The sequence below is a fragment of the Lissotriton vulgaris genome, chromosome 8 (assembly GCF_964263255.1).
Source record: "Lissotriton vulgaris chromosome 8, aLisVul1.2, whole genome shotgun sequence".
NCBI classification, from domain to species: domain Eukaryota; kingdom Metazoa; phylum Chordata; class Amphibia; order Caudata; family Salamandridae; genus Lissotriton; species Lissotriton vulgaris.
Window position 1 is genome coordinate 450,268,311 of NC_141696.1, and position 23,181 is coordinate 450,291,491.

The following is a 23,181-nucleotide window of genomic DNA, read 5'->3' on the forward strand; positions in this document are numbered from 1 at the left end:
GGACTGGGTCACTGTACGGGGACACTGGATCAGGGCTGTTGGGGAACAACAGCACTCTTGAGGCAGACCACGGCCTGTGAAGCTTTTGAACCGGTTAAAAACTGGAAAATATTGGGCAGCACCCACCCCTCAGCGCGCTGACCCTCCTCATGACCGGGTCGTTGCTGCCTCCCTACGCGCTGCTCAATGCGGGTAAAAGGGTTAAACTTCTGTAGGTAACTCGCGCTGCGAGCCAACCACTTGCGGTGCTAAAGTCGCCCTCAGGCATCAAGCGCGGTACAAGGCCACAATACGGACCCCTCAGGGCGTTATTACAAAATGTGGGGCAAAAGTGGAGACCCAGGGACCCTGGGCGTTCAGGTAAGGTGGCAGGGAAGGCTCTGCCATGTCGTTTTCCTCAGCGCGGTTCTCCGTGTGAGGAGAAACCACGCTTAGGACCAACGAGACGCTCTGGCTCCCTCTAGCGGCCCAAATAAGCGCCGTAACACTGGGGGAGATCGCGTGAGGAACGGCAAGCGTTCCCGCGATCTAGAGGGCTCTGAAAGGAAAAAAGATAACCTATAAGGTGCAAACACAAGTACAGAGCCCCTGTACACGCAGACAACGCTTGAGCTATAACGATAGGAACAAAACCATGAATAATCTAAGAGAAGAGAGAAAAAACTACTTAACTGGCTGCGAAGCAGCGAAGAAAGAGGAAGTGGTCACAGGAGAGACGTCCTACATACCTGTCATGGACATTGGCGAAGGACTACTCTGTGCACTATTCTTGATGGACTGATGGAATTTGTAGTCTATTATGCAAATCAGAGTGGTTTTCTTTGATGTATTTTAAGCTTTATCCTTGTTCTGGGATTTAGAGCTTATGTTGGAGCTTTTCTGGCTGCTGTGTTTTGTTCATTGATTAAAGAGCGAAGAAGGAAAAGCATAATCTGAAGCCTCCGGTCCTGACATAGAATTAAGAAATAAAGCCAACCCCCAGAGAAATAATTCACATTTTGCTGTACACAACGTGCACAACTATATGGTTTATCAGAAAACTAGCAAAACAATTTTTGGGTCTCAGTAGGGAGAGTTTTGAATTTTGAATGAGTCCGTAAAAGGATCTAAAATGTATGATTTTGTTTGGCTACAGTAAAAAGGACATTGCTTCATCACGAGGAGCACAAATTCCAATTATGTGTTCCATGGTTTTAATGCTGATTCAAGTTTCATGTTATTCCTAGTTCCATCCTCTTTCTCTGCTTCGAGATGACAGTTGGTTCTATACTTCACATACCCTAGATCTAGGGAAACCTGAAATGTAGTCACAATTTTGTCTCAAACAACGGTCTTTTGTGGAATGATTGATTTACCAATTAACTTGAGTTTCTTTCTACAACTGAACATCTATTGCTTGGGGTTTCTTCTAATTTGCCTTTGGCAAAATACTTGAAAAAAAAATATCCCAGAGAATCACAAATTCAGCATACACCCTTGCAGCTGTGTCCTATTCAACTGTAACAATAAATCTATGTCTCAGTACGTGCTCTGATCATGAATGCAATAAGGCCATGGAAAAGCCATAAGCACAAGAGGGTATTCTAACTAAATAGTTTGTTAGAGATAAAAGGAAATGCTATCTTTTTAAACAACATACAAATGAAATCAAAATTATTCAAGTGCAAGAAATGTACATGTTTGAAAGACAACTTGTAACTTTGTATTATTGTTTCCCTAAACAACTGATTAATATAGTTACAATGCAGTAATTTAGGGTCAGGAGCAATGCTGTTGATCCACAAATGGAGTAGTGGATTTAGAGCTAAATACACTTAGTACACAAAAATAAGTGGCACAGGGAAGGGGTAATGGTAAAAAAACACACAATGTTACTGTTACTGTAAAATAATTTTGCACCAATACGGTGCAATTGCAAACCTCCATGTAATGGCAAATTGCAAAATGGTAATCTAAAAGTTAAGTAGAGCCAGGCACTGCTTTTGATAATGTTTCTTCAAAAGGAAATAAAGTTTGTAGGTGCTCTCAGGTGTCGCCCATCACTCCGGGCGAGTGTAGATAAATCAGTATGAGTGTAGCCAATGGGTCATTGGAAACATCCCTGAGGCACTCAATGTAATGTATTGTTCAAAAACGATTTAACTGGACAATCTTAGCTTTTTATCCATAAAGTTCTTTTAATTTCTTATATTTATTCCATCATTGGTATTCTTTTCATATCCATATGACGCTGTGATTCCACATAAGTTTTCAACATTCACAAATGCAACATTTCATAATCCGCTCCAATGCATTTCGGGCCACCGCCCTTCATCGGGGAGCATCTATAACAAAACGGTATGTGAGTGTAATCCTTATTCCAAACAACAATAATAAAGCATTGACATGTATGCAAATGCACCGGTTGAATAAAGTGCCCCTTGTTTTTACAATCACCAATATATGCTCAATGTGATGGGTATAACTCTGGCCTGTGCTTGTAAAAGAAAAAGCAGTGTTTATAGACCAAAAAGCGTTAGTGCATTAAGCGACGTGACAATAAATGCGTGCTGGTATAGAAAAAGCTGGTTGAGCTTAAACGCGGAAAAAACAATCAAATAGAAGAAAGGTTCTGAGGTTCTAAGTAAGACGATCCCATGCAAAAAATAACCATGCTAACTACGCGCGCGAAACGCGGCGCTTTGGGCTTCGGGATACTTACAATTGATGAAGTTTCAAAACATTCCGGACGCCGGAGACGGCTTAGGTAACCGGTTCGGTTTTTGGTGTGTGTATGTGCGCGCCCGTGTTTGTAAGGGTCATGTGATCTCTAGGGGTAAACACAAAGGGTGGACTATGCGTTCAAGAATAAAACTGGATGAAAGACTGCGCTGCTTGCCTGTACATGCAGTGAGTGGAAAATAATGAAGATGGTAATTATAAGTGGTAAAAGTTAAACGTTGGATAAACAAGCTGGAAAAAAATAAGCTAGGAAAAAATAAGCTAGGAAAAAATAAATACAATGGAGTATATGTAGGAATAAGGTCAAATCAGCATTCACGAGCTGGGTACAGAACAGAACTAAAGGCATGGATTGCCTTAATTGTAGTCTTATATATAGCATGCAAATTCTACACGTTCGTTTAAGCCCGCAGGCTTGGTCGCGTTCAATTTGTAAATCCAGTAATTTTCCCGTTGTAGCAGCATTTTGTTATTGTCTCTACCTTCTTTTTTTTGGATGATTTCCAATGCCATAAATCTTAGTTGAGAAATGTTGTGGTTCATTTCCAAGAAATGTGCTGCAACTGAGGATTTTAAATTGTGAGTGCGGATGTTAGATTTGTGTTCGTTCAACCTAGTCTTTAATTTACGTTCAGTCTTTCCGACGTAAACTTTTCCGCACGGACATTTGAGAAGGTATATCAGATTGTTAGAGTCACATGTTGCTGTTACTTGTAATTTGATATTGTTTCCTCTCATTGGATGGGTTATCATATTTCCTGGTATGATATTGTGGCAGTTATTGCAATTGTTGCATGGTCTCGTTCCTTTTGCGATGAGAGTGGGTTCTGTGGGTTGTTTCAAGATTTCACCCAAATTTTTGCTCCTGGTATGAGCGAATATTGGTCTGTTTTTAAACATGTCTTTGAAGTCTGGTTCTAATACTAACATTGGCCAATGTTTAAGTATTATATTTCTGTACTCAGTGGTTACATTAGAATATCTTGATACTATGACCATCCGGTCACTCTTTTGTTTACTTGTTGTCTGATGTAAAAGAGTTTGGCGATTCAATTTCTCCACTTCTTTGGTGGCTTGTACTAGAAGTTCCTCTGGATATTTTCTATCTCTGAATCGATCTTTCATTTCCTCCATTCTTATTTTTGATTGATTCGGGTCTGACGTGATGCGTTTAACTCTCATTAGTTGAGATTTCGGTAGGTGTTTTTTAGTGAAGGTTTATGAAAACTGTTGTAATGTAACATGTTGTTACGGTCAGTGGGTTTGCGAAAGATATCCGTTGTTATTTTATTGTTACGGTCAGTGGGTTTGCGAAAGATATCCGTTGTTATTTTATTGTTATGTACGGTGACTTGTTCATCCAAAAATGTGATGATTTTGGGGTCTATTGTCCAGGTAAACTGGATTCGTGGGTTGGCTATGTTGAGGGTTGATAACGCCTGTTCCAAATTTTGACGTGTGTCGTTCCAAAGAATGAATAGGTCATCGATATACCTGCCGTACATCTTGAGATTATCTTTCCATTGTGGATTTGTCCAAATATGAGACTGTTCGAATTCTCCCATAAAAATATACGCGTAGACTGGGGCAGCGCTGTTTCCCATGCTGGTGCCCACTAGTTGCAGAAACCAATTGTCTTTATACTCAAAATAGCTGTGATACAGTGTAAACATGACTAGCTCCATAAGAAATGTTTTCATGGATTCGTCTACTTCAAGTTTCAAGATGGCCTGTTCCATGGCTTCAATGCCCTCTTGGTGTGGAATGGTCGTGTACAACGAATTAACGTCGGCAGTGCATAGCCACAGTTGTTCATTTGGGTCTAAGGTGATTGCCTCCAATTTCTTCAAAAAATCTGTTGTGTCACGGATGTAACTTGGTAAAGATTGAACAATAGATTGCAGATGACGGTCCAGAAATTGACCTATAGGCTGGTGTATGCTGTTGCGGGTAGAGACAATAGGTCGGATTGGGGGATCCATTAGATTTTTATGAATTTTAGGAACCCCATATATGTTTGGACTTCTTGGGTTGGATTTCAGTAAAAAGGTCTTAGTCTTCTGATTGATCACTCCCTGTGTTATTGCTTTGTTTACTATTTCAGTCAAGTTTCTCATATATTCTGAGGTGGGATTCCCTGGAAGTTGTAAATAGGTGGAGTCATCTGATAGGTGCTGTTGGATTTTCTGATGGTACATGTTTGAGTTCATGATGACAAGGGCTCCGCCCTTGTCTGCCTTAGTGCAGGTTATATTCAGGTTGTTTGCTATTTTCTTTAATGTATCCCGGTCTTTTTGTGTGACATTCTTATGTTTGTTTTTCTGAAAGTTAATCGTTGATAGGTCTTGTCTGACCATTTGTTCAAATAAGTCAATTGTTTTGTGACTTTGAGGGGCCTGAAATGAACTGGAAGTTTTGAGTCCCATTAGTGGATCAGGTTCCTTTTCTACAGTTACTGGCATTATGTTAGTAAAGAAGTGACGTAGTTTTAATTTTCTAGTCAGTTTGAATGTACTAACTTCTAGCTCGAGTAAATCCGTTCCTGTTGTTGGTACGAAGGAAGTGCCTTTTTGTAGTAATTTCATTTCTTGATCTGTAAAGGAGTGATCTGATATGTTGATGACTAGATCGTTTTTTTCTTGTTGTCTTTTTTCGGTTGGGTTGTACTCCTTGTTTGAGGTGGAACTGTTTTTTGTTTTGCTCCTCCTGGATCGTCGGGTTCTACAACCTGTTCTAAAAAATCCGTGTTGAGTGAACTGGTGGACGTACTTGGTGTTTGTTCAGTTGTAGTTCCTGGTGTTGTTGGACCTGTTTTTCTCTGTCGGTGAGTGGTATCACTATCCGAAGATGAGGTTTCGGTATTCTGAGTGTAAGGGCGACTTCTTCTTTTTTGGGCGTACACCTCCACCCAGGTGTAAACCTCACCTAGTTTGTAGTCCAAGGTGTCCCGTCGATATTTCCTCAATTTCCGATCATTGATATCGTTCGTATGCTTCTCCAACTGTTTTTTGATGTCTTCCATAAAGGTGTTCAATTCGTCTGTTGTCATCATTTTGCCAAGTTCATCAGTGGTTTCTGTTATCTCCTTTTCTAGATCTTTCAGTATGTTTGACAATTCCTCGATGATGAGGAGGATCAAATCGAGGCTACATTTATTTAAAATGGCGTACCAACGGTCTTGAAATGATTTCGAATTTTTGCACAGTGATGGTTTCAATGCAATTCGCAGACCACGGGGTATGCGCTGGGTTTTGTGGTATTTTACCAACGTGTTTGCATGTAATTTTTGATTTATTTGGCGTTTAGACAAATATAGTAGCTGTTTAATGTTCTGTTCCTTGCTCCTGCTAGTGGATGACTGTGATATATCGTCTTGTATTAAGGCGTATATTCTTGTGGCTTCCTCATTGGCAAATGCAAAGGTGTCTGCTCTTGCTTCCGTTGATCGTGCTATGTCTTCATATTCCATGTTGTGGTTTTGAATGAGCAATGAATAGATTGATAAATTGTGAGAAAACTCAGGTTGCGTGCTGCTGGTTCTTTGAGTGATCCAAAATTGTAATCTAAAAGTTAAGTAGAGCCAGGCACTGCTTTTGATAATGTTTCTTCAAAAGGAAATAAAGTTTGTAGGTGCTCTCAGGTGTCGCCCATCACTCCGGGCGAGTGTAGATAAATCAGTATGAGTGTAGCCAATGGGTCATTGGAAACATCCCTGAGGCACTCAATGTAATGTATTGTTCAAAAACGATTTAACTGGACAATCTTAGCTTTTTATCCATATAGTTCTTTTAATTACTTATATTTATTCCATCATTGGTATTCTTTTCATATCCATATGACGCTGTGATTCCACATAAGTTTTCAACATTCACAAATGCAACATTTCATAATCCGCTCCAATGCATTTCGGGCCACCGCCCTTCATCTGGGAGCATCTATAACAAAACGGTATGTGAGTGTAATCCTTATTCCAAACAACAATAATAAAGCATTGAGATGTATGCAAATGCACCGGTTGAATAAAGTGCCCCTTGTTTTTACAATCACCGATATATGCTCAATGTGATGGGTATAACTCTGGCCTGTGCTTGTAAAAGAAAAAGCAGTGTTTATAGACCAAAAAGCGTTAGTGCATTAAGCGACGTGACAATGAATGCGTGCTGGTATAGAAAAAGCTGGTTGAGCTTAAACGCGGAAAAAACAATCAAATAGAAGAAAGGTTCTGAGGTTCTAAGTAAGACGATCCCATGCAAAAAATAACCATGCTAACTACGCGCGCGAAACGCGGCGCTTTGGGCTTCGGGATACTTACAATTGATGAAGTTTCAAAACATTCCGGACGCCGGAGACGGCTTAGGTAACCGGTTCGGTTTTTGGTGTGTGTATGTGCGCGCCCGTGTTTGTAAGGGTCATGTGATCGCTAGGGGTAAACACAAAGGGTGGACTATGCGTTCAAGAATAAAACTGGATGAAAGACTGCGCTGCTTGCCTGTACATGCAGTGAGTGGAAAATAATGAAGATGGTAATTATAAGCTCGTGAATGCTGATTTGACCTTATTCCTACATATACTCCATTGTATTTATTTTTTCCTAGCTTATTTTTTTCCAGCTTGTTTATCCAACGTTTAACTTTTACCACTTATAATTACCATCTTCATTATTTTCCACTCACTGCATGTACAGGCAAGCAGCGCAGTCTTTCATCCAGTTTTATTCTTGAACGCATAGTCCACCCTTTGTGTTTACCCCTAGCGATCACATGACCCTTACAAACACGGGCGCGCACATACACACACCGAAAACCGAACCGGTTACCTAAGCCGTCTCCGGCGTCCGGAATGTTTTGAAACTTCATCAATTGTAAGTATCCCGAAGCCCAAAGCGCCGCGTTTCGCGCGCGTAGTTAGCATGGTTATTTTTTGCATGGGATCGTCTTACTTAGAACCTCAGAACCTTTCTTCTATTTGATTGTTTTTTCCGCGTTTAAGCTCAACCAGCTTTTTCTATACCAGCACGCATTTATTGTCACGTCGCTTAATGCACTAACGCTTTTTGGTCTATAAACACTGCTTTTTCTTTTACAAGCACAGGCCAGAGTTATACCCATCACATTGAGCATATATCGGTGATTGTAAAAACAAGGGGCACTTTATTCAACCGGTGCATTTGCATACATCTCAATGCTTTATTATTGTTGTTTGGAATAAGGATTACACTCACATACCGTTTTGTTATAGATGCTCCCCGATGAAGGGCGGTGGCCCGAAATGCATTGGAGCGGATTATGAAATGTTGCATTTGTGAATGTTGAAAACTTATGTGGAATCACAGCGTCATATGGATATGAAAAGAATACCAATGATGGAATAAATATAAGAAATTAAAAGAACTATATGGATAAAAAGCTAAGATTGTCCAGTTAAATCGTTTTTGAACAATACATTACATTGAGTGCCTCAGGGATGTTTCCAATGACCCATTGGCTACACTCATACAAATTGCAAAATGGGTCACATTTTCTGGATAAAAGGAGACTATGCTGGTGCTGCAGAAGACTTTTTATGCCATTTGTCTACCCGGAAAAGATCAAACAGATCTCTAGTATTGGATCTTTGATGAATTCATATGCTTGAAGCAGTCCACATCTTTGAAGTGGAAGTCCCACTGTACAACTAGGAAAGCAATATAATGTTAATCTCAACTTGTAGTTTAGTAACATATCTCTATCATTTAAAAGAGACCAGACTTCAACCAATCAGGTTGCAGAATCCTCTAGAACACTCTCCTCAGAGGCTTCTGTCTCTCAGATTTTCTGCTGCACATCGTGTGAGAGAGTCCCCCCTTGAGCTCTGCTCAGTTTCACCTGCTATTGAATATTCAGAGAGATTTTATAAATCTATGTACTCTTACCAGTTACCTTTTGCTTCAAATCTGACTCGACAATGTCAGAACTGACTAAAAACGGTCTTTTCAGACCATGTGGAACCTATGGGAAGAGGAGGCTAAATTCTGAGGACTAACACAGGACTGCATATACTGCCTCTACACATCTCATAAGGTAAAGGATTGTAAGATCTGCAGTACTTTTTCCTCAAAAACCTTAAAAGACAGAGAAGAGCTTTAAAACCTTAAAGCCAAGGAAGATCCTGCTTCTGGGGAAGACAGTGAGGATGCTTCCTCATATACCAAGAGTGTTAAAAAAAGAGAGAGGTCAGAAATTTGGTAATCTCACAAAACGTCCCAAAACATCTTAAAAAAGACTCACCATGGGCATTACAAAGGGTACAGTCCCTCTGAAAGGCACTCTTACAAGCATAAGGGACATAATATTTCCTCAGAAAAACCAGGAAAATCAAAATCTAATCCTTCTATGCCTTTCCCTCAGGTTTCTCACAAGATCAAGAAACCATCATAGCTACTGTTGATGGAGAAATCGTCGACGAGCAAACCATAGATGAAGAAATAGTCTACTACGTTGACGACTATGGCATTAACCACAATGACGATAACAACAGTGATCATGGTCAATTCACCAACAACGACATCGGCCACGACGTCCATCATGACAAAGGTTAAGTCGATGGTGCAGACGATGGTTTCTTTGACGTTCAAGCCAATTTCATCTACAGTGCCAGTCAGACCACCGTTGGTGACAGCGACCACGACATTGTTGACAAGAGACAAAACAAAGTAACTGGAAATAGTTTTATCTTTGATGCAGGAGCATACATCTCCGAGCAAGGTATCACCCTTGCCATGCAGTCATCTGCTAAATGAGGATTATTATGATGATGATGGCCAATTTGGTGCATGTAAAGGGCCAACAAAGTGATGACAAGGAGGAAGAGGAGTGGGAGAGGTTGACCTAGTATATAGTGTCCATCCATGGTGCGGCACTGTGCACTGAGTCCAGGCAACCCTAAGTGATAGTGTTTAGGTCCCTGATTACCGAAGCTCTCAATAGGTAGCCATGGAGAGCAGCTAAGGCTTATTTAGGAGGATGTAAAGCAGGTACAATTTCCACAGTGTCAATCAGCAAGCTTACACATGAGAAGGAACCACACCATGTGAGTATAAAAATACTTTGTATTTATTACCACACACTAAACACTAACTTGTTATATCGGCTGCCAAGTAATACCAAATACACACAAGAAATGCTTTAGTAACAGGTAAGTAGCATAGAAAAATACATGGGCCCCGGGGAGGGGGGCAGGAGGGAGTCAAACCATATACTAGAATAGTGGAATGTGAAATGGTGACCAAAACAGGACTAATACCCAAGGATGGAGTACCCCAGGGGAAGCACAGAACCACCCAATGTAAGTTGTCAGGTACCTCAAGGCGCCTGGGTGCAGAGTGGTTACACCAGATCAGGCATCCATAGGATAGCATGGGGATTTGTATGGCTCTATGACCTTTCCCAAATAACCCAGAAAGGAGCCAATTGGATCAAAAAAGGTTAGAGTCACCCCATCCACGGATACCCATAGGATCCGGATACCTGCAACAGTGAGCCAGGGTGTATCAGGGTGAAATGGTGTCAGAACTGCTCGTTGACGCCAATGGAGGTTTGTGGAAGCTCAGCAGCTACAGAGTCTCGTGGACCAGGCCAGTAGAACCAGGATGAGGAACCCAGATGAGAAGAACGTAAAAGCAGATGGGACAGAGTCCAAAACACCCGGAAGTGACCAGGCAACACAGCTGCAAAATGTCAGAGGTTATTAATGTAGCACGGTGAGGATGAAGCAGCAGCTGTGGGAACTAGGCAACATTGCAGAAGCTCAGGAGCTGTTGACAAGCTCTCCCATGCTGGTCGAGTGCAGTAAGGTAAGTGACCTGTAGGACCACCAAACGCAAACAACAGTTCGTGGGGGAACATACTTTGTTGCAGACCAGTAAGGTCTGTGGGACTAATCCAGCAAGGGTAAGTCGGGGCCGGCCCTCAGCACCCAGGAGAGCCAGTAGGAATGGCTGGATCTCCTTCAAGGACCTTTTGGCAGCAGGCACAAGGAGTCGCAGGAAAGCCTCAGCAGCGAACAGGAGATGATGGCCCACGATGCATAGGATGCAGGCATGATGTAATTCTTAGAGCTGTGCAGTGCTGGAGGCAGGGGCTACTAGGAGCTTGATGATCTTTTGTGAAGACCGCCAATAAGCCTTGGTAACAGCAAACAGACGCCTGCAAAGGCAGGTGGTCCACGTAGGCTGGAGAGAGATTGCAGTCACCCAACTTGCACAGAAGACTGGTCAGGCTTCAGAAGAACCCACAAAACCCACCTATGTTGTAGAGCTGGGCGATGTCCCTAGAACAACAGTATCAGCAAACCGGTCATCAACGTAGAGGTGCCTGTAGATGCAGGGAAGTGACTCCTTCACTTCAAGGGTGACTCCTTCTGGCTTGGATGCAGGTTGAGTCCTTGGTGATTCAGAGGATGCATGGCCGTGGAGTTGCAGAACTCGAAGAAGCACAGAGACAAAGATGCAGCAGGAATCTTCCCACCGAAAGCAGTTAGGTCTGTCCTGGCTTGAAGAACAGCAGAAGAGTCTTTGAGCTACTCAGCTAGTCAGATGCTCCCAGGGGCCAAGATTCAACATGGCAGAATCAAGTGGCCACCTGGAGGAGCTTTGGGCACCTCCCTATGAAGGACATGGATAGGGGGGTGGACACTCCCCTGTCCTTTGTGTGGTTTGCACCAGAGCAGCAGCCAAGGGCCAAGGGCTTCTGGATTGTGCAAAACTGGTTTATGCAAGTAGGGTACCAAATGTGCCCTTCAATGCAGTCTGGAGGTGCTCAAAAGTGCCCCCACCCAACCTAGGAGGGGTGGTCACACCTCTCCTTTGCAGGAATTCTTTTCTTCAGCTTCCCCTGCCCAAGTTAAGCTCATCAGCAGGGGGGCAGAACAGTATCTGAGGATGGCAGCAGCGCAGGCTGGCAGGCAGAACCTGTAAGGCTACACAGGTAGGTATTGGAGGGGGGGGGGTCCTCTAAGGAGCCTCCCTCCTAGTACATGGTATCAAGCAACTAACACTGGAATCAGGGAAAATTGCATGATTCTAACATATTTCAGGGTAGACATTATGTAGCTGGTCGTCTCGATTTGCCATTGTCCATTGCATACTTTAATATGGCTGCCCACACTTACAAAACCCTAAGAATGGAATCTGGGGTCTGTAGGGGTGCGTCTGCTCGTGCAGGGGTACCCACACACTTAGAACCATGAACCCATACACCCAGTGAATCAACCACTCATACATCTATGCATAGAGTCACACACCTCTCACCCACCCACGCTCACACTCAGTCTCTCATACAAATACTCAGGCAACCAATCAATAACCCATATAGACACTTATGTGGCTATTGACCAACCCATGCAGCAGCTTACACAACAACAGACAGACTGATACAGACATTCACTCAGTTTAGTCACTAACCCATGCATTCAGTAAGACACATTTAATCACTCACTTATACAGTTAGTCACACAGCTACTAAATCCTCCATTCAAACACTTATACACCCACTCAGTCTTCAGTACACCTTGGCATATATATATAAAACACATTTAAACTTTACAGAAACACACAGACACTGGATGATGTCATCAGTGATGTCACTGACCATGTCATGAATGATGTAATAGGTGACATCATCAGCAGTGAATTGCGGGGGTGCGAGTTATAGTTAGCTGAACAAACTATAACAGCGGAATTTCTCTGGTTTTGTAGGAGTGAAATGTCCAACTAACTATAACGTCCCTGAAACCAATGTTTTTTCAGTGAAAAAAAAAAAAAAAAAAAAAAAATATATATATATATATATATATATATATATATATATATATATATATATATATATATATATATATATATATATATATATATATATATATATATATATATATATATATATATATATATATATATATATATATATATAGAACAATCCTCAGCTACCTCTCGCCCGGAGCCCAAATGCAGGAGACCGCTGCGCAGGAAGAAGGAAGGAGACCTCAGGTGCAGTGAGCAATATTCATCTTTATTGTACCTTCGAGGAAGCGGCACACAGCATGACGTTTCGGCCTGCACAGAGGCCTTGATCACATGACGCACGCTGGGAAAAGGCAATATTTAAAGTGCTAATGTTAAGTGGGGATACATTCCAATTGGTAAGTTTATGGTCACATGATGCACCTGCTAATAGATACTGACAACAGACTTTAAATTACAAACACATCTCGGGATAATCCCTGGCTGACGTCATGTTGAACCGGTGGAAACTGTATCGGTAAAGTGCAAATGCAAATTCATATATATACACAGTGTAAACAAAGATTACTGGATGAATCCAATTGTGCAAATCACAAACGATGTGAAAAGTGCAATGTGCTACATGAAGATCCTACTTAACACATGTATACTATATACACTATATACTCTGTACAAAAAGTCATGTATAACATCTAAATAAGTTAACAATTACAAAAATATATCATAAATATGTAAATATATATATATGTTAAAACCATGACCTTACAGTGCATTGTGAATAAATATACAGATAAGCATGACACCGTTCGTTTGGGATGAGATCTATAGTACACAAGATTAATCAAACAGCATGAATGTTTTCGCTTTAATACCCAGATCGCAGCATCCCATTATTAAATGCACAACATTGTCTACACTGACACTGAGCTGGATAGATGACGGGCAGAGGAGAAGTTGACCCCTCCCAAGAAAGAGAGGGGAAACCATCGCAGCCTCTGCCCTACTCCCTTCCACTATGCTCATGAATTGCCTAGACTGACCACAACTCAGAACTAGATGTACCAAAGTGAATAGTGAGTAACAAGAAGATAACCAAGTGCACTTTTTTTGTGTGAAGATTTTTCAAAACTTTTTTGTGACTTTGTGACATTGTTTTCTCCTATTCATGAACAATAGATCAGGCTGATAAGTTCTTAAAAAAGTGAGCAAAGTTCTTAGTACATCTAAGTGCAACCTAAGCCTAGGCTGCACCCCACTTAATGGAACCATCCAACCCTCTGATCTGTACAGTGTTGACGACACTAATCTCAATAGGAGGACAGACAAGTACACCACAATTCAGAAGCAACTACTGCTCAACAGGAGATACAGAAGACAGTATATGACAGTATGGAATTGTCATAGACACGTGTAAAAATCTTCTGTAGAATTCAGTCCCCCCGGAGCACGACAGTCCATATCCAGAATGTACCTGGTTTCCAGTTTTCTAAGGGCCCCATCCCTATCACCTCCTCTCCTATTGGGACCAACACAGTCGATCGCATAGTAGCGCAGTAGGGAACTGTCATTATTATGATGTTCCTTGAAATGACGGGCCACCGGATATGCCGGGTCACTGGTGTTTATGGCCCTGATGTGCTGGAGTATCCTCTTGTGCACCTGCAGTTTGGTACTGCCGACATAGCGCAGGGCACACGGACACTCCAGTACATACACCACATATTCACTCTTACAAGTAAGCTGTTGTTTAATCTTGCGTGCCTCAGGAGTGAATGGGATAGTGTACTCTGTTTTATTCAATCCATGCTGGCAAGCCTTGCAGGATGAACACTTTCTAAAGCCCCTACTTTTGCCTAGCCAATTTTTGCTGGTTAAAACTTCAGGGCTAGACTTGACTAGGGCATTCTGCATAGAGTACGCTCGCCTATATGTGATGGAAGGGGTGCTAGGTATTTTGTCCCCTATCACTGGGTCACATTTTACTAGATTCCAGTGTTTAGAAATTATTTTCCCCAGCGCGGCCTGTTGCCTGTTAAAGGCCCAAATCAATCTGACTGGTTGATCATTGGAGGTGGTTGGCTTGTTATGGACCTTAGGCTCCAGGGCCTGGCTACGTGGGATAGAATTAGCTTTAGCTATGGCTTTGTCCACTATTGCTGCCTGATATCCCCTGGCCAGGAATCTGGACCTACTCGCTTGCTGTGCCAGTTGGCACTGGGCTTCTGTACTGCTTAATCGTCTTATACGCAGCATTTCTCCATACGGTATGCTGCGTATAAGATGAGCAGGATGATGGCTGCTGGCATGGAGGATCGTATTTCCTGCCGTCTCCTTGCGGTATAGCCTCGTTTCTAGACTAGTTGCTCCTGGTGTGACTGTCATGTCCAAAAAGTGCACCTGATCCCTACTGATGTTTGAGGTAAAATGCAGATTATAGTCATTCTTATTGATGATATCAACAAAGTGTTCAGCCTCCTGACGAGTGCCCTTCCAGACAAGGAACACGTCGTCAATATAACGATACCACCTAACAATAGATTGTCTGGAAATGTCAGCGTGCGTGCCATGGAGAACCTGCCTCTCCCAGTAGCCCATGTGAAGACAGGCATAACTGGGAGAGAAACAGGCCCCCATAGCCACACCCCTGACCTGTTGGTAATATCTATTGTTAAACAAGAAAAAGTTGTGGTGTAGACAAAATGAAATCATAGACAGTAACATGCGGTTGTGGTCAGCCATGATAATAGGTCTCAGTCCTAGGTAGAATTCTATGGCTCTGAGTCCGTCTTGATGATTAATGCTCGTATATAGAGACGTGACGTCTAGTGTGATGAGCCACAGATCCATACCCCACTCAATTCCCTGTATCTTTCTTACGAAATCATTGGAATCTTGCACATACGATGGTAACTCCTGCACAAATTCCTGTAAGAAAGAGTCCACATAAATAGTAGTCTTCTCTAACAAGCCCCCACATGCTGCAATTATTGGTCTTCCCGGGGGCTTGTTTGGATTTTTGTGGATTTTAGGGATTAGGTAAAGGACTGGCATGACTGGATGGTTATTCTTAAGGTATTTCAGCTCATCCATACTCAGAAGGCCAAAGGATCTCCACCCCATGAGCAAGGAATGGAAGTCCTCCTGAGCTTTTTTGACCAACGAAATGTCACTGTGTCTATAACAGTTCAGATCATTCAGTTGGGAGAGAGCTTCTTCAAGATATAATTTTCGTGGCCACAAAACTGTATTCCCTCCCTTGTCAGCCTGTCTGACAATGACATTTTCGTTGGCCTGAATTTTTTGGATAAGGCGCATGTACTGGTCATTTTGTGAATATCTTTTTCGTTTGGAGTTGAGCACTTTGGAGTGTAGTGACTTAATGTCTTTAACCACTGCATCGTGAAAAATGTCAAGATTGTCATAAATCATAACAGGTGTGAACGTTGAGCGCGGTTTAAAGGACGTTAATCCCCCCACCCCACTCGGCTCACCTCCAGATGTAGCTTGTGAAGATGACTGCTCTGATCTGAGAGATTCAAGGGCTACCAGGCCTGGCAAATCACGGGCCTGCAATCCATCTTCTGCAGCTTCAGCCCTTGTGACGTTGTTGCGGGTCTTACTTCCAGCAAAATGCTTTTGTAGCTTGATTTTGCGGACAAATCTATAGAGATCAATTCTTGTGTCCGCATAATTTAGATCGCATGGCGGACAGAACGTAAGACCTTTAGACAGGATGTTAATCTCAGAATCAGACAGGACCATGTCAGTCAAGTTTACAACAGAGGGGGCAACGTCCTTCGCTCCAGATAGTAAGTTCACTTCCTGTTCCATCTTTTTGCACTTTTCTTTTTCCTCTTCTGCTGATTTTGCTCTTGCTCTGGATCTGGCCTTGCGACGTTTGTAGCGTTTTGCGTTGCGTTTTTTGTTGTTCCTGAGCGTGACTGCGTTCTCGGGCGTAGGGTTCCTCGCCAATCTTTCCTCACACAGTCCAGCTCCTCTGCTGGCGTGAGCTTTGTAAACCCCAATTGCCTTCCTGGTTGGGCAGAATTGGAGTCTGAGTCGCTGTTCACGCTTGAACTCAAGTTGGACTCAGATGAGTCATCTTGTACTGTTGTTCCCTGAGCCCTGTTAGAATGATCTGCGGAAATAGCAAGTTTCTGGCCCCGTGAGGCTTTGATGGCATCATACTTTTTCGCAAAGGTGAAAATGCGACCTTCAGCATAGTCCGCCTTATCGCGTTGGAATTTCCAGGCTTTCCTTTTGCTGATGGATTCTTCCTCTTTCTGAATCCTTGCCATCATGTCCCCTCTGAGTTTGTCGCATTCATTAGGGCAGTCTGTGCTGGCTGCTTCAATGACCAGGTTAAGCTCTTCAATCTTTGCTTGTGTTTTCAACCGGTCACTCTCTGCATAGCGGACCAGTATTTGAACTAGTTTCCGTGAGGATTCTAAATTACAGTCTGCCCATTCACGGAGCATTTCCGGATCTGGATCCTCATAACTTGGGGCCAGCATGACCCGCAGGCCACGTGGTATCCTATTCACTTCTAGATAGCGGCTCAGTGAACGGTGCTCCCACCACTTGGAGAGTTCCCTCTTCATCAATTTCTCCAGTTTTTTAAAATGTTCACGAACGCTGACAACTTCCACCGCTGGTGCACTAGAGCTATATAATATAGCACAACGCTGAAACCCCCAGATCATGGGTTTACAAAATGAGAGCACTCCAAGCCAATACGGCGTAGGTTCGCCAAGTCTTTTATTTCACAGAACCTTATCAGCAATCAGTCTACAAACGCGTTTCGGCGTTGCCGCCTTCGTCAGTGTAAACTGACACTGTTTTTGAAATGCATTTAAAACAAAAACCGTGATTGTCATCGGTCACGTGTTCTCAACAAAATGGACATCAACATAAAAAACGGTACTTGAGGTAATTCATTCATTACTTCTACGGGGCCATCTTATAACGGCTAATCGGCTCGTTTCAATATATACATTCAAAGGTGCAATAGGAGAACTATTGTTAATCCTCTACATAATCATATCTGAAATTGCATTTTTCTGAGGGTCTCTAGTGTCCTAACCACGTTATGCATCCTTACAGATGAGACCAATGCCGAAAGTACCTACACATGTGATTTTCACAGTCAATTCTCGGTGAAAATCACTAAGGGTTCACAGTATTATAGTTCACCAGGATCAAGACACAGTGTAATGAAGTATTTACAATCTAGCCCTGAATGGGCATAACGATATACTTACTAAACATTCAAGAAATCATATTGCAAATTATCACTGTGATTCATCAATAAGAAAAAAATATATAATAATGAATAATTGAAATGACATTCATGGTGACGGATCACACTACTCTGTGTACATCAAAGGGACTATTTACATGACTGATTTTCCAGGTTTTTAAGAAAGAAGATTTGAAGACAAGAAGGGATTGTTTAGATGTGAGTCCACATCTCTTCTTCATTATTCATCCCTCCCGGGGTCTTGGTCTGTAACTGGATAATGAATCTTGATTCTAGTGTTCTTAGTTTCTTTACCCAGTTGCCCCCTCTTTCTGTTCTGACTAGTTGGTCCAAGATGAAGTAAGTCAGTAGATTGCTATTGCTATCATGTTATTGCTCGAAATGACGGGCTACTGGATAATTTGGATCCTTTGAAAAAAAAATTTGAAAAAAATATATATATATATATATATATATATATATATATATATATATATATATATATATATATATATATATATATATATATATATATATATATATATATATATATATATATATATATATATATATTACCTACTATTTAATCTAAATCAAGCATGTGAATCTATGAAAGAGCCAATACTGGAGAAGAAAAGGGTAGGCCTTATGGTCATTCAAAGCTATGTTTAACAATACGCTGCTTTTCTAGTTGTGCTGAGGGACTCCACTTCATCGACCAGGCATGATTCAAGCATTTGAATTCATGAAAGACACCAATTCTGGAGAACTACTGTTACCGCTAAGTAACTTATTTTTTTCTCTGCTACCCGTAAAAAAACGAGTGCAGGAAAACCTAACTAGGTGTGTGACTGCAGCACTGCTTGCAGCAACGGCACATATCCTGTGTTGTCCAACAAGGCCAACACTAGTCTGGGGTTGTTTGTGCTTCTTCTCAGAAGGAATGTGGTCTAGCAGTTAATGCAGGATTTATTCTAATTGCGAAATTAATTGGCATACAGTTGGTCACCTTCTGCAATGGCATATATGAGCTAAAAAAGTGATAGTATGGAATGCACCCAAAGTAATTATCTGTACTTCAGATTAACTCACGCATTTCTGTCCATCACTGTCTAGACGGAAAATTAAACAAATTCTCTCTGTACAGTATGTGAAAATGTTATATTGTTTTACCTTCCTTAAATAGTCCTCTACTTTATCCTTGTTGGCATTCTTAAAAGCTGAATTGTTCTTAGTGGAAATGAAGTGCCCCATGTATTAAATTGTTGTAAATTATTATGCACACAACAAACTCGTGGACCATAACTAAGCAGTATACCGCATGTTTAATATGAATCCTCTAACTGTAACCAAAATAAAAGCCAATGATGACAGCCGATCTCATTAAAAATGTAATGAAGAAATGTTTGTTCCTTAAGCATGAGGCTGGCAGCGCAACCAATTACAATCACTTTCAGTTCTGGCACCACACCTTCATTAGCCTTTGACATACATGCTGTTGTGCAGCTTTTATTAAAGGTAAATTTAGCGAGGAAAGTAAAGAACACAAAGTGTTCAAATGTAACTAATAACATATATTTTTTGCAGCCATGCTCTTAAGAAAGGGGTCACAATAGCTTTAAAACCTCTTTATAGGTAGAGGAGCACCTCAAATATACAAGTAGCATAATGATAATAGACTTCTTCCCCAGGGGTTGTCATTTTGAATCACTTTGTGGGTGTCCAGTTTCTTTTATGCTACCTGGAGGTTGTCACGTTAATATGGAAATTCAATTGTTTCACTAACTAGAAATTAAATTGGGGCCCTAAAATAAAAATGGAAAAATTATTAAAAACCAAGCAGGACTTAGATTGACATTCTGAGGGTTGGAGGAGGGTACTCAGTCATCACTCCACATTTCAGTATTCTCTAGGCTGGGACAGAGTTCACTGGGTTTTCTTCTGCGGAACTCTGTGAAATGGCAGAAAAAATTCTGCTGCGTTCCGCGGAGTACCGCCAGCAGCAGAGTTTGTTAAGTCATGGTGCTCGCACTGTTCTTTAGCACTGGGAGTTTGTTCCCTGCTGTACATTCAGCATGGACGGCACTATGCGTCACACCAGAGGAAACTTCTGTTTTCTGCCACTCGAGTAGACATTCTATGCAAACAGCAGCACCCTCAACACAAGCAGCAGATTTCTTAATGCGAGCAGTGGGGGCCTGCCGTGATGCCCACGTTGAGAGATCTTACAGGGAGGAGATCTAGCGCACACTTATTTCTCAAGTGCTCTCGCCAACTTTACGTTAGAGAGCTGTTTGAGAGAAAAACTCTGCTCCCTGTCACTTTGCTGAGTTTTTGGGAACTTTGCGCTCTGTGCAGAGTGGGCAAAATTCACGAACTCGATCAGTGGACTTTAATTCTTCTCCCACCTCTAGTATTCTCCCACACATTAAAAAAGTAACTAGAGTAAAGACTCCTTTAATTATTTGCACCAGTGTGACAAGGACATCCCACAAGGTAATGGTATTAGTTCAAAACTGCACATTCTTTCCTCATACCAAGGTGCTGAGATCAGAATGAAGTGGCAATAAAGCTCCCAATATATATATATATATATACTAACCGTGGGAGTATATGTTTTTACTTTATGTGCTATTACTTTCCTAGATTGCACAGGGCCTTGAATGAGACTATTGGCGTTGGTTTTGCTGTTCCTTATAGCTTCAGAAACATGTATATCCCCAGTTTAAAATTACGTATGTCTTTTTTCTTCTCCACAGAACAATTCTTTAGGTGTTCACAATGAAAGTATCCCCAGTGGAAACATGAGAGACAATCCTCACATGCACTTTTACCTTGAGACCTATGCGTTGACGTTGGTGGCGGTTTTCCTTTTAAAAGCATTGCGAGGCTACCTATTTGTTAAGGTAAAATGACTGTCTTCAATCAAGAAACTTTATCATTTTAATTTATTATGAAATAGTTTATTTTTTTACATATCACTTTTCAAGGTTTTAGCTGTAAACTTTTTCTCATGGGTGTTCAGTAATTACATCACATATGTACATTTGCCTTTTTATTTAAAGTGATAATCTGAAGTTGAGGGAGTTAAGGGAATGACTGATATGTCATTTATCCGGTATTGGGGTATCTTTCATAGATTCACATGCCTGAATCATTCCCCGGCATCGAGGAGGGAGTCCCACAGTATATAAAAAAGCAGTGCCAAAAGTAAATTACAGTAGTAGGCCCTATGAGAAGGCCTGAGGCCTAGATTGTAGTAGCCTATCTACCTCATTATGCTAAAAAGACCAAAGTCTTTGCTCCAACCAATCAGCTTACAGCACCCTCTAGAACCCTCTCTGCAGAGCCAGTTCTCCTCATATTTTCACCGCACGTCATGTGGAAGGGAGTCTCCCTGAGTCTTGACTCAGTTTTCTCTAAGCTTCAGGATGTCTGACAAGAAGGCCTTGTTTAGACCTTGCAGAACATGCGAGAAGAAGAGGGTCCATATTGATGACCAGCATAAGGACTGCATTTATTGCCTTTATCCCAAACATGAGGCAAAAAATTGTAAGATCTGCCGTACCTTCCCTTCTAAGACTCTAAGGGATAGGGAGGCCAGAGTCCTTTTATGGCAAAAATCCTCTTCTACTGATGAAGACAGAGCCTCTACCTCCAGTAAAAGAGCAAAAACTCAAGAGGATTATCCAAGTGAGGGGAGAAAACATGTTAAAACCTCCAAGTCCACTTCAGGCTCTTCACAGAGATCTCCATCTTCTATCTCTGGAGCCTCAGCTCTCAACGAATCTTCAAAGTTAACCGTGAGTAAGAGCTCTTCTGTCTCCTCACCTGTGACTACCATTTTAACTTCTCCCGTCTTGTTCGACGCCTATGATCTCTACTACAGCTATCACCTCTCCTATCCTATCTACTAGAATCTGCATTGTGGCTAAAAGAACTCTCGCCGACGTCCCATCGATGACAGCCTCGTCGACGAAGAAGCACTCGTCGACAAAGGAGCCCTCGTCGGCGAAGTCATCTACGGTACCGTCGACGGCTGTCTCGTTGACGAAAAAGCAAGGTCCATCTACGGCGGACCCGTCGATGTCGAGTCCGTCGACGGCGGTCCCGTCGACGATGAGTACGTCGACGGCAGTCCCGTCGATGTCGAGTCCGTCGACGGCGGTCCCATCGACGTTGAGTTCGTCGACGACGAATCCTTCGTCGTCGACCCCGTCGACAATAAACCTATCGTCGACGACTGTGACACTATTATCACCGGTGTCAACAAGACCAATAGATACTGCTTCAGTTAAGCCTTTAGCAGTGAAACAGGCTTTTTCTACCCCGCTTTCTTCAAAGACCTTTCAATTAGTATCATACCATAGGCAGCAAGAATATTACATTTCGCCCCTTATGCCCTCTCATCTCCTAGAGACTTATGCTGATGACAAAGAGGAGAGTTTTGAGGATGATGACAATGAGGGAGCTTTTGGAATAGCTCACCATCCCTCAGAATTAAATATTAAATGCCAGGAGGATGATGAAGAAGAAGATACTTATTCCGGGCATTATTATCAGGAGGACATTGTAGTCCCTCATCATACAGAATACCGAAGGAGGTCTCAGGTTTTGGAGGCCAGTCATTTACCACTTAGCCTCATCCTAGATTTACAGGCTATGCTGGCAGACTATAAACAACGTTTTCCACCTCAACAGGTCGTGCCTCCAGCCCAACCTGCTGTCCCAGTTCCTCAACCTGAAGTTCTACCGCCCAGGTCTTCAGTCACGGAAACTCCACAACCTGCTTTGCCTACACAGACCCCGGACACTTCTTTGGATGAAGAAGTAGAGGAAGGAGAGTTACCTAATAATCCTCCGTTGAATCCATGGGAGGACTACGTTATTCCCATGCCGTCTCCACCAATCCCACAACCTTCAGACTCACCGCCTGAAGACATAGGTGGACTCCATAATCTCATGCAGCGAGCTGCAACTAGGTTTCAGTTGCCGGTGACAGTGGAGCAAACAGAATGTTTTCTTTATGATTTTAAAGAAGAAGCTAGGAAGGTGTCAAGAGCCATTCCTATTATAGATTATATCTGGAAAGAAGGTGTCAAGGTGATGAAAAACCCTGCTTCAGTGCCAGCAGTGTTACCAAGGATTGATAAAAAACATCATGCTCCTCTCACTAGTCCTGCATGCCTCATTGGACACCTGCGGCCGTATTCGGTCATCTCGCAGGCCGCGCTGCAAAGATCGAAAAACCCAGCCACCCCCATCACTACACCACCGGATAAGAAGCGGCATCGTTTGGACCTTATTGATAAAAAAAATGCCACCACGGCTGCTGCCTCCATCAGAGCTGCAAATTCTTTAGCGATTATAGGGCGCTATGATCGCCAAATGTGGTCCGAGATGGCTGGTTTGATTAATCTAATCCCAGAGGATAAAAGGCAGGAGA

General features: G+C 42.2%; 1 protein-coding gene across 1 annotated transcript in view; it reads left to right on the forward strand.

The window, feature by feature from the left end:
* The window catches only part of LOC147697160 (ATP-binding cassette sub-family C member 5-like), a 2,119,944-nt gene that overhangs the window by 1,570,549 nt on the left and 526,214 nt on the right, over window positions 1-23,181 (forward strand). The window contains exon 20 of the mRNA XM_086934231.1: window positions 20,495-20,641. Coding sequence (XP_086790357.1) covers window positions 20,495-20,641 — 147 coding nt within the window. The remainder of the gene's footprint in view (window positions 1-20,494; window positions 20,642-23,181) is intronic.